This window comes from Streptopelia decaocto (genome assembly GCF_964273445.1).
Source record: "Streptopelia decaocto genome assembly, chromosome: 5".
Classification (NCBI taxonomy): domain Eukaryota; kingdom Metazoa; phylum Chordata; class Aves; order Columbiformes; family Columbidae; genus Streptopelia; species Streptopelia decaocto.
In genome coordinates, this window is record NC_138659.1 from 368,756 (window position 1) to 382,994 (window position 14,239).

A 14,239-nucleotide genomic window follows, 5' to 3' on the forward strand; every position below is an offset into this window, starting at 1 on the left:
GCCAGACCGGCTCCTAAGCACAGCCTGTGGGCTACAGACGTTGGCTAAGGACGTTGTGGCCAGCGCAGCCCCGCGTGCCCCTCACCGCTCCTACGACAGGCTGTGCTTATAGAAACTTGGCATTTATGTGCAGAGCAAAATGTATTTTCCTCATATCTGATTTTGTCTCTGGTGCACTGGTGCGTCAGCCAGCAGGGCTTAACAGATACATTCCATACAGGAGACTGAGATACAGTATGTTTATTCTTAACTTCTGGTAACCTCAGAACTACAGGAATGAGAGATGCAATATCCATTTGCTAGGATCCAAGACAACCATTTTTAGGGAGAAAAAAGTAGAATAAGTGATCAGTGCTAACACTACATTAGTTCCAATTTTGGGTTTTTTTTCTTCAGTCATGGTAGCTTAACTATTTATTGTCCATCTGGCCCACTTTTAACCTGTGACAAAGTTTAAGGCCTACAAATCCATGAAGCCATAACTTCACGATAGGGCTTGTTTCCTGTCTTCATATTCCACATCACTTGTAGGAAAGGGATAATGCATCTCAGTTTGCTTACAAGCTAGGAGATCACTTTGAAGTCTGCGTATTCCTAACTGCAAACAAAATATAGCACTTTAAACAGGTTATAAATAAACTGGTTTTCAAGCATAGAGCCAGCCCAACAATAACAATACACTATTAAAAAGACCTAAGGCAATGAATTCCATCTCCAATGGAAAAAAAGAAAAAAGAACTGTGCAAACAAGCTTAAAACTATTTCTTTGTGCCAGTGTTATAAAATGTAGATTTCAATAAAGCCTTGACCCAAATGCCAGGACTTGTGAAAAGAATCAGAACAAAACTGGTTACTTTATTTAGGAAAAAAATACTCTTACCTTGCTGCTAATAAAATTAGATACACGCAGTTTAAACATTTACAGTTGCCGTAACACTTTACACAATTCCTATATACGGGTGTAAGAACAAACATTAAAAGACAATGGTGGGTCAAGGCTTTACATTAAAAATAACAACCTACTTTTTCTATAGTCTCTAAAATACTATGTTTTTTTCCAATATTTGCAGCCATTCAGGAATATTTTCTTTATTTCTTAGGAAATGTGTACTTTGTGCATGATCTTAATTCCTAATTCCTGGCTCTTTGGGCTGAATGACAAAAGGATCAAACCCATTGACGTGGATGGTCTCGAAGGTTCGGTGCAGAAACCCGGGCTCAGTTAGTCTCGTAGGAGGACAGCAGCGCTGCATCCACCGGCTCCATGCAGGACGGACAGGTAAAGGATCTCATCAACCAGTCATCTATACAGTCCAGGTGGTAAATGTGCATGCATGGCAGAAATCGGATAGGGTCCCCATAAACAAAGTCCATCATACAAATGACACACCTGGGGACAAGAAGAAAGAAAAAATAAGAAAAAAAGCACCATACAAATATTTAAGCTGGTGTTACCGCACTGGAAATGGAAAGTAACGAACTGTCTGCTCCTGGATATGTGTGAGACAAGCAAACTGCACTGTCTGCAGGTGCTGTGGGAGGTGTTTGCTCTGCCTGTGCCCACTCCACCAAGCAGCAGGTTTTATTTTCGGCGCTCCCTTTGCAGCGCGTGCCTGCGGCGGCGGCGGGGCAGCGTGCCCGCGGCTGCGGCGGCGGCGGGGCAGCGTGCCTGCGGCTGCGGCGGGGCAGCGTGCCCGCGGCAGGCATGCACTGCAGCTCGGGGCGCACAGCGAGAGGCGGTAACAGGGAGCCAGAACGGTGAGGCAGTAATGTGAAATGACTTCTCTGTGAAGAGCGAGTAAAGGGGGGGAATCAAAACACACTATGAGGGCATGAATGACATGGGTTGGGAAAGTAAGTTTCACCTGTAACAGGAGAACAAGTGAGGATAAAGGTCATTTTTCTGAGAAAGCTACGTTAGATTACAGGCCCTGCAGATCAGGCAAAACCAGGAGGACAAGAGCGGGTTTCCCTGGGCAATCCCATAAACCGAAGCAACAGCCACTTCAGCCCAGTCAGGTTCCCGTCCCTTACTCTCTGATCTTCTTCTCAGAGCCGTCTCGCCCGGGGTCGTAGACGCCTTTGGGGAGGTGCTGGATGAGGCCGATGCGCTGCGCGATCCGGATCTGCTCCTCCTCGGTCAGCTGCGTCGCCAGCCGCGTCTGGCTGGGCGTGGGGTGATACACAGGAACGGGGACCTGCTCCTGAAACAGAATACTGCCGTTACAGTGCACACAGTGGAGCTAACTGTTGCTCTTAGTCGTCCCACACATGTAGGATCTCCCACTCCTACTTTGCAATTTTGGGGCTATAATTGTACTGAGAATGAAGGGGATAAAGAATCGAGGCCAGAATCCTGAGCAAGGAGCGGTTCATGGTTGTTCTCTGCGAGATCTTTCGAGCTCCAGGAATCATTCGTACAGGAACTGCATGTCCAGCAGGCACCTGCGGAACTGCTGAGTACTGCACTGAGCACCACAGTGGCCAAGGACGAGACCCCAGTATTTGCAACAAGAAGTAGATTTTTTTCTTTTACATTTAGGAAGAATCCTTTGCAGAGATGAGGACAGCACCTATTCTTAGGAGTTTTAGAAAGGAAGGGCTTTTTTGTTTCTGTAATAATTAAAATTTATGTGAACTGTTCTGGGCCACACAAACTCCAATCAGAACTGTGGATTTAATTCCTGTGTGTTTAAAAAGTGTCACCTGGACAATAGAAGGAATAGCTTAAGTAAGTAATCCAAGTTCTACATTTGTTCTCATACATTAATATAATTTCACAAGTTCTCCCAAGCTGGATTTCAACTGCTGTATGTTCAAAGTACGTGTTTCCCAAACAAATAATAGGCACCATGCAGGTATGACACAGTCCTTCCTCTGACATGTTCTCAGAAACTTCTTCTCAATACTAACAAACTTTAGATGAGATATTTTCACTAACATTTGTATTAACATGGTACTTATTTTACTTGCTTTCAAAGCACTTTTTTGGCCATGAATACCATGAATACCAACAGGAGATACTATTAGGACGGTATTAGCCAGTACCCATAAATCGACTGTTAACAGGGAGACAGTTTCTTGTAATAGGCCCATTTCAGTGGCACTTCTTATACAACAGAAAAAGCTTCAACCTGTAGCTGTGTTCTGAAAATAAACCTGGTGTGTCAGTGACGCAATAGCGTCGGCTCATCTGTCTGAAAAAACGCCGGAGCTGATGCTTCGGGGGACGCTGCTGCGGGACCAGCAGCCGCAGAGCGCGCGCTGCAGCGGGGCGCCGCGGCAGCACGTGGCGCGAGGGACCCATCGCCGAACCGCCACTCGTCACCGGTATGGTGACAATATCGGCTTTTACTGTCCAGGACAGAGCCACCACCTTCCGAAATGTGTGTCCTGACAGAGCAGCGACCGCTGTGGGCATCCGCAGGTCCCTATGGCAGCAGGAACAGCCTTCCCCTCTCCTGCTCCCTCTTGACCTTTGGCGATGCTCTAGTGCTGCATTCAGCTGCCACCAACACCTGGCGAAGTCCAGATACAGGGTTTAACACAGGTAATGCCGTGACTGTAAACCTGATAAAGAAATTCCTCTTTCACGGCTAGGGAGCAGAGCAGGCGGGCAGACGGACGGCAGACAGACGGCAGACAGCGGAGCACACAGCAGCGCCGGCAGCACAACTCGCTTACAGAAATGCTCATCACAAATACAGAAATGCTAATAAAAGGATACAAGTCTGCCTGGCAATTCTTTTAATATGGTGCCTACCACTCACAATTCAGCTGTAGGGTAAAATTCAAAGTCTCCTCTTAATTTCACTACCCGAGGACTTTCCCCTCTGATTGCCCAGCAGAGCTCAGAGGAACTATGAGCAGGTTCAAGAGCCAAAATGCCAGTGGTTCTGTAGGTTTCATTAATTTCCTGACTAAACCATATTTCAGAGAATGAGAGATTTCTTCTTGATCAGCTGCCTTTTTTTCTCATCCCAAGTGCTGCAGCCCCTCTGCACTGAACACAACAGCTCCAGGGAGAGCCCCGTCCTGCTTTTGTTTCAAGAACTTTTAACAACACAAACTATCAGTAACTTCCCCCCACCGAGCGTTGCTATTCTGCTGTGGATTTAATAATCTGTCCAAAGAAGAAGACAGTACTCCTTCACTTATTACAAAGACAGAGAGAACACTTCTTAGTATTCGGAGAGAGATGATGCATCCTCCTTCCCCTCCTGGAAAAAAGAGGAGCAATGTAACTAAGCACAGGCATGGGCAGAGGAGGGGATGGATTCAGTACAGCTCACCTGGCAAAACCGTGACTGCACGGGATCATGCAGAAATACAAGGAAAGGAAAAAAAACAGGAGGAGGAAAAAAGATCCAATAAACTCTCCGAACATCTGAACGTAGCAGTGACAACTGGCAGCGAATGCCTATAGCAGAGCAGCAGCAAACCGGTCAGCTCAGCAGAAATTACATAGCAAAAGTAACGACAGGGAAGTGATCTCTTAGGAGTTTGAACTGTCACATTTGGACAATTCTGAAACAAGAGCTCAGTCATGCTGACCAACCAATGAGTGCTTCGGTTAGGTTTTGGACAGTAAATTAACACAACTTTTAACCCCTTTTTGCATCGCTGCAGTGCCCCTTCCATGGGCACCACCTTCCCCATGGAGACCTTGAGAACACGGGGACCTGAAGGACCCCGGGCCCCCTTCCCACCGCGGATACACAAATGCTTTCCGCCACCAGCCCCGCATGGGAACGCTGGGGCCCGTCTGGGTCCCCTCCCAGGGAGCCAGCCCCCTGCGCGACGTGCCCGACGTGCCCGGGCACGGCACGGCCCTATCGCTGCCAGCCGGGGCTTCTACAGTTCCACGTACTGGACAAGGATCTCCTGTCAGACGAGTAACCCTGGGTGAAAACGGTGCCGTCCTTCACCACGGCAGCTTTGTATCTGTGAATCCAAAAAACCGGGGGTTGGCGGCGGCTGCCACGGTGTTGCGAAAAATGCGTTAAGTTGCACTACTTACATAAAAACGGTGACGACTCAATACCCGCAATCCGGCGCGGTTCCTTAACATGCTGTCTGGTGGCACTTCAATCTCAAATTGCAATTACTGTGAAAAGCCAGAGCACCCCAGAAACTGGCTACAAACATACCAGGAAAATGGAAGAACGCAGCTGCACGCATTGCAGAGATTTAAATTACGGGGTACACCGACAGTGGCCTTTTCAAACCAGTCCTCTCCCCACAACAGATTAAAAAGGCATGTTTGTATGATTCTGAAAATATTTTAAACTATTTATTCCTGAGAATACAAGAGCCCAGGCTGGTCTGGCAGTTTGAGAAAGCGACGTCCAGCATCCCCAGAGGGTCACAGCAAGGGATGGAGCAGACTGCGCAAAGTGCTCCCTCAGCTGGACCCACCGGCGGCCCCAGCGGCCCCCAGCACCCACCCATCCGGCCCCACAGCAGCCGCTGCATCCCCTGCGTTCTCCTCCAGCAAATCTCTGAAGCGCTTTTGGAAGCTGAGCTCACCCGACACTAATTTGAAGCCGCCTGTAGGGGCAGAGCCCAGCCCGTCACCCTCCGCAAAACCCCGCAGCTACTGTTACTGTATTTATGGACACACAAGGTCCCGCCTGCTCCAGCTTGGATAGCCAAGGGTAACGACATGAGGATTCGAGACTGCAGTCAACTTACGTTTGTAGCTAGAGGCCCCCTTACATGGACATTTATATTAAAAGATCGTATTACCCAAGTAATTATTATTTTACTCCAAAGAGAAGCATGAATTTATTGCTCGTGTCTCACTTTTCTGTTATCTACCACGGAAAGTGTTTTTGCGGACAAAATTACAAAATACTGACCTTCTAGCCAAAGCCTGTGTTATTTATTATTTGATAAAGATGTCAGGCACTTCAAATTAAGAAGGAATTTCATGTTAACTTAAAAAGGCCAAAACAAGTAATAAAAAAAACACATAACAGTGTCAGGCCATGAAATAAAAATCACTTTCTGGCACTTAATTTGCTTTAATCAATTATTTTTTTCCCCTATGAATTTAGTAATGATGAAACATCTGAGATGGCCAGTCCTGGAGATACACAACTCTTTTCTTGTTCCCAAAGTAGGTGATGAAAGCCACGGAAACTTGTGCTGACTGTGCACAGCAATCACTCCCCCCTAACGGTGTTCAGCCCTCAGGTAACAGCGTTACTTGGGCTGCAGCTCCCGGCAGGGGTGGCGCGCGCTCCCCGGCCCCGGCGGGAGCAGGACAGAGCGGGGCGGGTGCTCCCCGGCCCCGGCGGGAGCAGGACAGAGCGGGGCGGGCGCGGCGGGCCCGCGGGAGCAGGACAGAGCGGGGCGGGCGCTCCCCGGCCCCGGCGGGAGCAGGACAGAGCGGGGCGGGCGCAGGACAGAGCGGGGCGGGCGCAGGACAGAGCGGGGCGGGCGCTGCGGGCCCGCGGGAGCAGGACAGAGCGGGGCGGGCGCTCCCCGGCCCCGGCGGGAGCAGGACAGAGCGGGGCGGGCGCTCCCCGGCCCCGGCGGGAGCAGGACAGAGCGGGGCGGGCGCTGCGGGCCCGCGGGAGCAGGACAGAGCGGGGCGGGCGCTGCGGACCCGCGGGAGCAGGACAGAGCGGGGCGGGCGCTCCCCGGCCCCGGCGGGAGCAGGACAGAGCGGGGCGGGCGCTCCCCGGCCCCGGCGGGAGCAGGACAGAGCGGGGCGGGCGCTCCCCGGCCCCGGCGGGAGCAGGACAGAGCGGGGCGGGCGCAGGACAGAGCGGGGCGGGCGCTCCCCGGCCCCGGCGGGAGCAGGACAGAGCGGGGCGGGCGCTCCCCGGCCCCGGCGGGCGCAGGACAGAGCGGGGCGGGCGCTCCCCGGCCCCGGCGGGAGCAGGACAGAGCGGGGCGGGCGCAGGACAGAGCGGGGCGGGCGCTCCCCGGCCCCGGCGGGAGCAGGACAGAGCGGGGCGGGCGCGGCGGGCCCGCGGGAGCAGGACAGAGCGGGGCGGGCGCAGGACAGAGCGGGGCGGGCGCGGCGGGCCCGCGGGAGCAGGACAGAGCGGGGCGGGCGCAGGACAGAGCGGGGCGGGCGCAGGACAGAGCGGGGCGGGCGCAGGACAGAGCGGGGCGGGCGCGGCGGGCCCGCGGGAGCAGGACAGAGCGGGGCGGGCGCAGGACAGAGCGGGGCGGGCGCAGGACAGAGCGGGGCGGGCGCAGGACAGAGCGGGGCGGGCGCAGGACAGAGCGGGGCGGGCGCGGCGGGCCCGCGGGAGCAGGACAGAGCGGGGCGGGCGCAGGACAGAGCGGGGCGGGCGCGGCGGGCCCGCGTCTGCCGCCTCATGAAAACGAACGTTTTCACACGTGGCTCACAAGGCCCGGGCGCTGCTCCTGCGCGCAGATTCCCACGCACGTTCTGGCCTACAGAGGTTTCTCATCAATACAACTTACCTTGGTTACTTATGCCACTGTAAATCTGCCTTTCTCTTGTTTTACAGCATTTGCATCTTGTTTTGCAAATGCAGTGAATTTGTAACACTCTGAAAACAGGTCAGCAGTAGATCAGAAACTCTTAATCCCTGGATAAAGATTAAGATCCCCCTATGCCACACAGCAGCAGTATGTTATCAGGGCTTTTGTTTGTTTGTTGTTTTTAATAACTGCACCAGCATGCACAAAGGTGAGATGAATAATTCATAGTGTGTAATAGCTGCAGAGGTTAAAGCGGCACCGCCGTCCCCGGGATCTGCCCCCAGCACCCGCTTTCCACCCTGGCCGCTTTGCTCGCTTCCCATGGCTGTATTTTCTTCATCTAATCCAGTGCTCCACGGGCCTCACCCTGGGATGTTTATTTTGACACCAGATCACCAGCACATCTGGTAATTCGGTCCAACAACGCAGACACACGTCTTCCTTGCTACATTCATCCTAAGTCTTTTTTAGATTTTTTAAATACCGGTAGGTATCGCGCTTACAGTCCTTGTGGTCGGTGCCTAATTAATTAATGCAGATATAAACGTTCCATTTGAATTTCGCCAGCCGTTGCCACAGCTCTTTTTGAAATCCCTTCGATATGAAAATGTCCTTATTGAAATGTGTTGTCGGAATGCCTCGCCTCTTTTCCTCCTCAAAATCCCCACTGAACGTTATGAAATGTTCTCTTTTTGCTACTTTATTACTCATAAGGAACCTGCTGGGATGACAGTCCAGAGGCCCTTTCTGTGAACACCATTCGGATGGGGATGAAAAGACTCCAGCTCCACCGGTATGTGAATGCACATTCTGAAATAATATCCTCCCCCAAGACGTATTAATGTAAAACCACTCACCATTATAAACATGCATTATAGGACAACTACAGCTTACTTTAATAATCCTTAGATTATGAGCAGCCTGCCAACTATAAAACCCTTTTTCTGCCATACAGAACAGTTCGTTTAGAAAGCTAAGTACCAGTTGCTATAAAACATCATGTAATGAAATCGTTACCTAATCTTTTATATTTCTGCTTCCAGGTGGCCAGTCAGTATAAATAACTGTGATAGTTGAACACTTCCACTAAAAAGTTCTTTTGTAAGAAAAATCCCCTCCTCTCACCTCTCCTGCTCGGAGGAGACACCCGGGACAGACAACCAGATGGGACAGACAAGCAGGTCGGACAGACCTGGACACACAAAGGGAGCCGTTCTGGCACAGGCTGGAATCCAGAGCACAGTCTGTCCAGCAGACACCATTCACTTAACAGTCACGCAGTCAGAAAAGAGATTAAACAGTACATTAACACCATATTAAGCAAAACTAACTCATCCTTTACCAAGTTTTCAAGCCTGCCAAACAAAGACTGATTCCCCTTATGTGAGAAAGATGAAAATCCAAGTAGTTCTCTCCCAATAAATAATAACGTGTTTCAAAACAATTGCACCACACTGCTAAATATACACTCACCTTCAAAATAGAGTTCCAGGTCCTTGCATTTCTCAGGATTCCTCCCTAAGGAGGGTTAGAAAACATAAGCAACCATGAAAGAAAGCAAGTTCTGGCTCCCTGAGCTCAGCGTTGCTACTGAAAATAGGGCTGGAGCAGAGGGAGGGGAGGCACAAACCCAACACGTCCCGCCTGCCGCTTTCCGGGATGGCGACAAGGGCTGCTGGAGAAAGGGACTTTGCTTTCAGGCTTCTTACCCGCGCTGTCACACAAACCAAACTGGCTGCCCACCGCCAAGATAAAGAGTCGACGGTGCCCTTTGCCGCTTGGCCAGTGCAAACCCAGCCGTACCCGGCGGTGACAATCACCTGCCACTCTGGACTCACCTGCTCTGAAATTTAATTAACATCAATGCGAACCTAAATACAAAAAGATTAGCAAGAAGCAGTTGTAGGGGAAAAGCAGTAATTAAAAAGCAGTAATTAATCCCTGGAAGCGCAATCTCCTGACACATCCAGACAGTTTTTACATTCCCAGGCTGCACGGCAGGTTTCTCTGACTCCGGGGCCATATCCTTGGGTACGGTTCCACCAACTGAACTCTCGTTCAGCAGCTTCGTGTTGGTTTTACCTGTCTTAGTTCCTCTCTCCAGTGATCCCAGCAAACATCAGGGTGTGAATTGCTTCAGTAAAGTGGGTAACACAGACACCAACGCATCCCAGACCAAACTGCTCACCAGAGAACTGACTCCATGTATCCAGACAGACCCACTGACAGCATCAGGCCACAATTTCTGAGAGATAACAAAGTTCTCTTACTACAGCTCCTAGCATATTATTTTAAATAGTATTGTTTTGTACATAGGAAGGGAAAAGATTCATAAACAATGTACAAAACTTCATGCTTTTATATCAAGTTGCTGCAGTGAGCAAAGCCAGGTAAGAACAGTTGCCCCTAAACGTTAAATTAAGGACACTCGGACACAAAACGCAGCCCCCCTAGACTGGTACAGCCCAAGGACTACAAAGCACATCAGCTGGGTAAGGAGAAAATCTCGCAGTCGTTTCTGCAGCTGGCGGCAGAAAACCAGCACATGCGTGCGGCTCGTCCTACCCACACGCCACCACCACACCCGCATCATCGGTGCACGCTCTCTCCTACTTTCGCCAAGTGGTTATCTTGCAGAAACCCCCTCGTACGCCTGGCACGCACAGACTGTTATTATGGTGCTATGGCTATGTCAAACACACTTACGGTTCAAGCAAGACGGCTGCTGGAGGAACGAGGAGCAGATTTAACAACAAATAAAAAGTCCCTCATTTTCTGGGAAGAAGAAAATGGTCCTGTAGCAGGAGGTGCTGAAAATAAATAAATCTCTCTGCTGAAAGATACAGAGGGAACCTACTTGTCCCATCCACTGACTGCTGTGGAACTGCTGGCTATAGGAGGCAAAAATAAAGAACACCCCAAGCAAACAAATCCACGAACCCAGTCAACATGATTTTCAGCGGCTGCATCCAAGCATAAGAGGCAGGGGAAGCACTCAGGAGCTAAGGATGGAAAAGCTGACAGAACGCCAACAGTCCACGCAGAAATAGGAGAATCCTTCACACTTCCTTCAGATACATAGTAACTTTCTGGAAAGGGTAAACATCCATCAGTGTAACCTGTTTGTAGTATAAATCAAAGGGATAACAGCTAAAAATACGAGTATTGACCATGGTGGGTAAGCCTGCAGCAGCCCGGACTCTCGCTGCGCCGGGTTCCGCAGGCAGCGCAGCAAACAGGCCTGTTCACACCTGTCCCGCTGTCCCTGATCTCAAACACACACGTGTGACAGGTCCCAGACACCCAAACCGCTCATCCGAGGCTTGGACTCACCCCAGGGCACAGCAAACAAAAGAGCTTAAGCTCACAGGTGCTTCTGCCTCCTGAGATACAAGCTTGGCCCAAACCCCCAAAGCATCACACGCTTGGACAAGTCCGTGCAAGTCCCTTACATGAAGGCCTTGATATGGATTGCTGGACAGGCAGGTGCCTGATGGAGAGTATAGGCACATATATAGGTGGCTTCAGACAGGCAATGCAACGCACTGGGAGTTAGTCAGGGCACATGTTATGCCCTGAACTCCCCACTGAGCCCACAGGCTCAGCGTAGCTGAGCTGAGCCCACGCAGGCCCTGCTCACCTCAGGTGCCACTGGGGGGATCCGGGTTGAGGGCGCAGCTGCCCCAGCCGGGCTCGCGAGGCGGGTCTGCCGCGGGCTCCCCACCGGCCAGACGCGCTCCTGGCCTCACGACAAGCCAAGGAGCCGTCACCGCGCACCGTGCCATCGCTGCGGACACGGCAGAGCTGCGAACAGGCGGCCCAGGGCAAGATGGAGAAGCACCCCAGTCAGAGACTTCAGCCAGGAAATCCTGACTCCAAACACTTAAAATACAGCGAGGGCGCTAAAATGTATCTTTTGGCAGGAATTAAGTTAGTTTCAAGGCAATTCTAAGAACAATTGTAAAAAACAGCCCTTCCCAGTACTTCAGGAACAAGGTAGCCAAATTAGAGAAATCAGCCCTAATTAGCCAAGAGGACAGGCTGGGGAGAAAGGGCCAAAACAGGGAGTAAGCATGCAAATGCACAAAAGGCAAAGACACAAGCAATCCGTCAGGGGAGGACTGCTGAAGTATAAATACAGGCTGCACTTCTGTGTGTAAACAGAAGATGTGTATATATGTATATTTAAATGTGCTAGTTTGAACTAATAACAATACAGTAACACGTAGCAGAGAAATACGATGCAGAACTAGGAATGTATTTTAGAAGAAGTATAGAGTAAGTAGCATATCAAAGGATCAGCAAAATGAAGTGACCTCATCTCTAGGCTCAGAGTAAGGTGTTATCTTGGTGTTATCATTAAAAGACAGGGCAAGCAGCCTCCACCCTCCCTGGACAAAGAGGGCCATCCAAAACACAACTCAACAGCCTTTTCTAAAACAAGTTTCAACACCCACCCAAAACCATCCTATTGAATGCAAGTACCTCATACACCACGTTCCTAAAATAGGGCTTAAATAGACAGAACAGCCCGATTAGAATGAGAACATCAACCCCATGTACAGTCTTCTGGGAGCATATGGTCTCCTGGGAGGTGTCAATTTAGCCTCAGATAAGAAGAAACAGGTAACGAAAGCAAACAGGCAGATCAACAGAAGCGATCCAAGATCATCTGCCCCCATGTACTGTCCTACCTGACAACACAAAATACTTTTCTGTAGCTGCCCAGCTGTAAGAACACACCAAAAAAAAGAGGCTTGAAAGTGGACAGAGTATTTCTTTTTATCGAGATAGTCTGTTACCCAACCAAAATACACAGGCGAGGGCTTCTGCAAACCTGGAGCAGGGAGCAGGCAATCCCCCGGGCAAGGTGCGCCAAGCACAAACCTGAGGAAGAACTTTCCACGAGGCCTCGCAGCGAACACGGGCTCAGCAGAGCGGGGCTCACACGGTGCAAACCTCGCCACGCCACGGAGAAAGGACAGAAAACACATCGCTCTACTAAGGATGAGAGACTTGGGGGAGAAAAGTGCTAACAGTCCACGTCCTGTTGCAGAGGAGCTTCCAACGCAGATGGGGCTGCTGACGAGCTGGGTCTGTGCAACCACAGAGCGAGAAAACCTGAAGCAGAGAGAGTGGTGGTGCGGGCACCTGCTGTGAGCCCGTGTCAGTGAAGCAGCCCACGACAGCAGGGCTCGTGTCAAAACCCAGCGGGCTGCCTTATACTTCACTTGATCATAACTTTGTCCTCAATTAGAAATATTTTAATTGCCTTTTAACGAAACCACCCCCGGTTAGGAACACTTGCTCCAGAGGAGGCTGCCGTGCCTTGGCAGTTTGGTGGTACGCTCGAATCCACAGGCTTTTTCATTTTCTTTGCAGCATCTGAATTTCTAACACAGTGGATGTCCCTGAATCCAGGTCTGTGACTTGCAGGCTCAGCCTGGGCAGCACAGCAGGGGACCAGACTGTGCACAGGCAGCCAGGAGGCTTCTCGAGGCCAATCAAAGGATATAATCACGCTGCAGCTTGCAACAGCTTAACCACAGCTTTTTTTAAAAGAGTGTTTCTGCATCAGCCTGCCAGAAAGCCACAGACAGATGAAGCCTCATATACAGCCGCCATACACCAGGGCGCCCCAAACGTAGCTGGAGTCTCTGGGCTTGGCGAGGATGTCCCCACCATCCCTCCAGCCAACAGCTCCCTCCTTCCGCCAGGGCAAGCGATGCGGGTTTCTATGAGTTCTTCCACGTTCTGAAGCTGGCAGTGGTGTTCCAACCCAGGGGTACCGACAGCCTGCCCTGCCGGGCTGTACACAAGGGATTGCAGCGTAACGTCGTGGGGACGTGGTCACCTGTCCCAGCGGCACACTCACTGCCATAAACCACTTCAGCGAGGGTGAACACACACAAAATGCAATTCGGCTGTTTGTTTAGTGTCATTTGATAATAACATTAATTATTTCAACTCTGAGTCAATGAGCAGCAGCTGTAAACAGCCAGAGGCACCAAGTCAGGGTATCGGCTCATCTCAGCTGGTCGTTTATTAATCTTAAAGGAATGTCTCAGGCATTAAACCATTACTATTAAATCAGTTGGTTTGTTGTTTTTTTTTCAAAGCAGTGCTGTATCTAAAAGCAAGGAATGACTATGAATATTAAGGCACACTAAAGCTTGACACAGCTCCGCTTTTCGCTGCAGTATTAGCAGTGAACGCAAGGGCAAGGTTTCTATTTTTTCCAGCTAAGTCTTGTCCTCGCGAGCAGTGACTCTGCGTTTTCAGCTCACAGGGCACAAATCCAAGTGTGACCTCATGCAACTGTCAAACCTCTCCTAACAGAAAAGAGGCCTGTGCCAAGAACAGGTAGGAAAATCATAAATAGCTCTCACAGGAGTTGGTTATACAAGCAAAATATTTCCAGAATGTGTTTTTCCTACTTATTTTAAAGTTTTAAATGCATAGAGGCAGTTCAATGAGCATCTGGTTATTTCTTTAATCTGTCACCAGAAAACACACATTCATTTTACTTGAATTTTACCAGCCAGTTGCTGGTGCAAGCAGGACAAGCCAGAAACATTCAGCTTCACATATTAATAGGGTACGACGTCCATCACTCACTGTAACAACCACCACTTGTCTATCAGCATTTTCAGGGTTTTTTGTGTTGGGGGGGGTTCACGTGTTTTTTCTTTTAGTTCTTTTGAACCCCCCTCTTAGACGTTGCCTGTGCCGATTCTGCACCAGGACTGCGGGCGCTGGTCTCGGCAGGGCG

The 14,239-nt window shown here is 50.4% G+C and overlaps 1 protein-coding gene across 1 annotated transcript in view; it reads right to left on the reverse strand.

The window, feature by feature from the left end:
• Positions 1-225: 225 nt before the first annotated feature.
• The window catches only part of RNF11 (ring finger protein 11), a 31,145-nt gene continuing 17,131 nt past the window's right edge, over positions 226-14,239 (reverse strand). Inside the window, exons 2-3 of the mRNA XM_082054096.1 lie at positions 2,035-2,204; positions 226-1,390 (exon numbers count right to left, since the gene is read on the reverse strand). Coding sequence (XP_081910222.1) covers positions 1,219-1,390; positions 2,035-2,204 — 342 coding nt within the window. The 3' untranslated portion in view covers positions 226-1,218. The remainder of the gene's footprint in view (positions 1,391-2,034; positions 2,205-14,239) is intronic.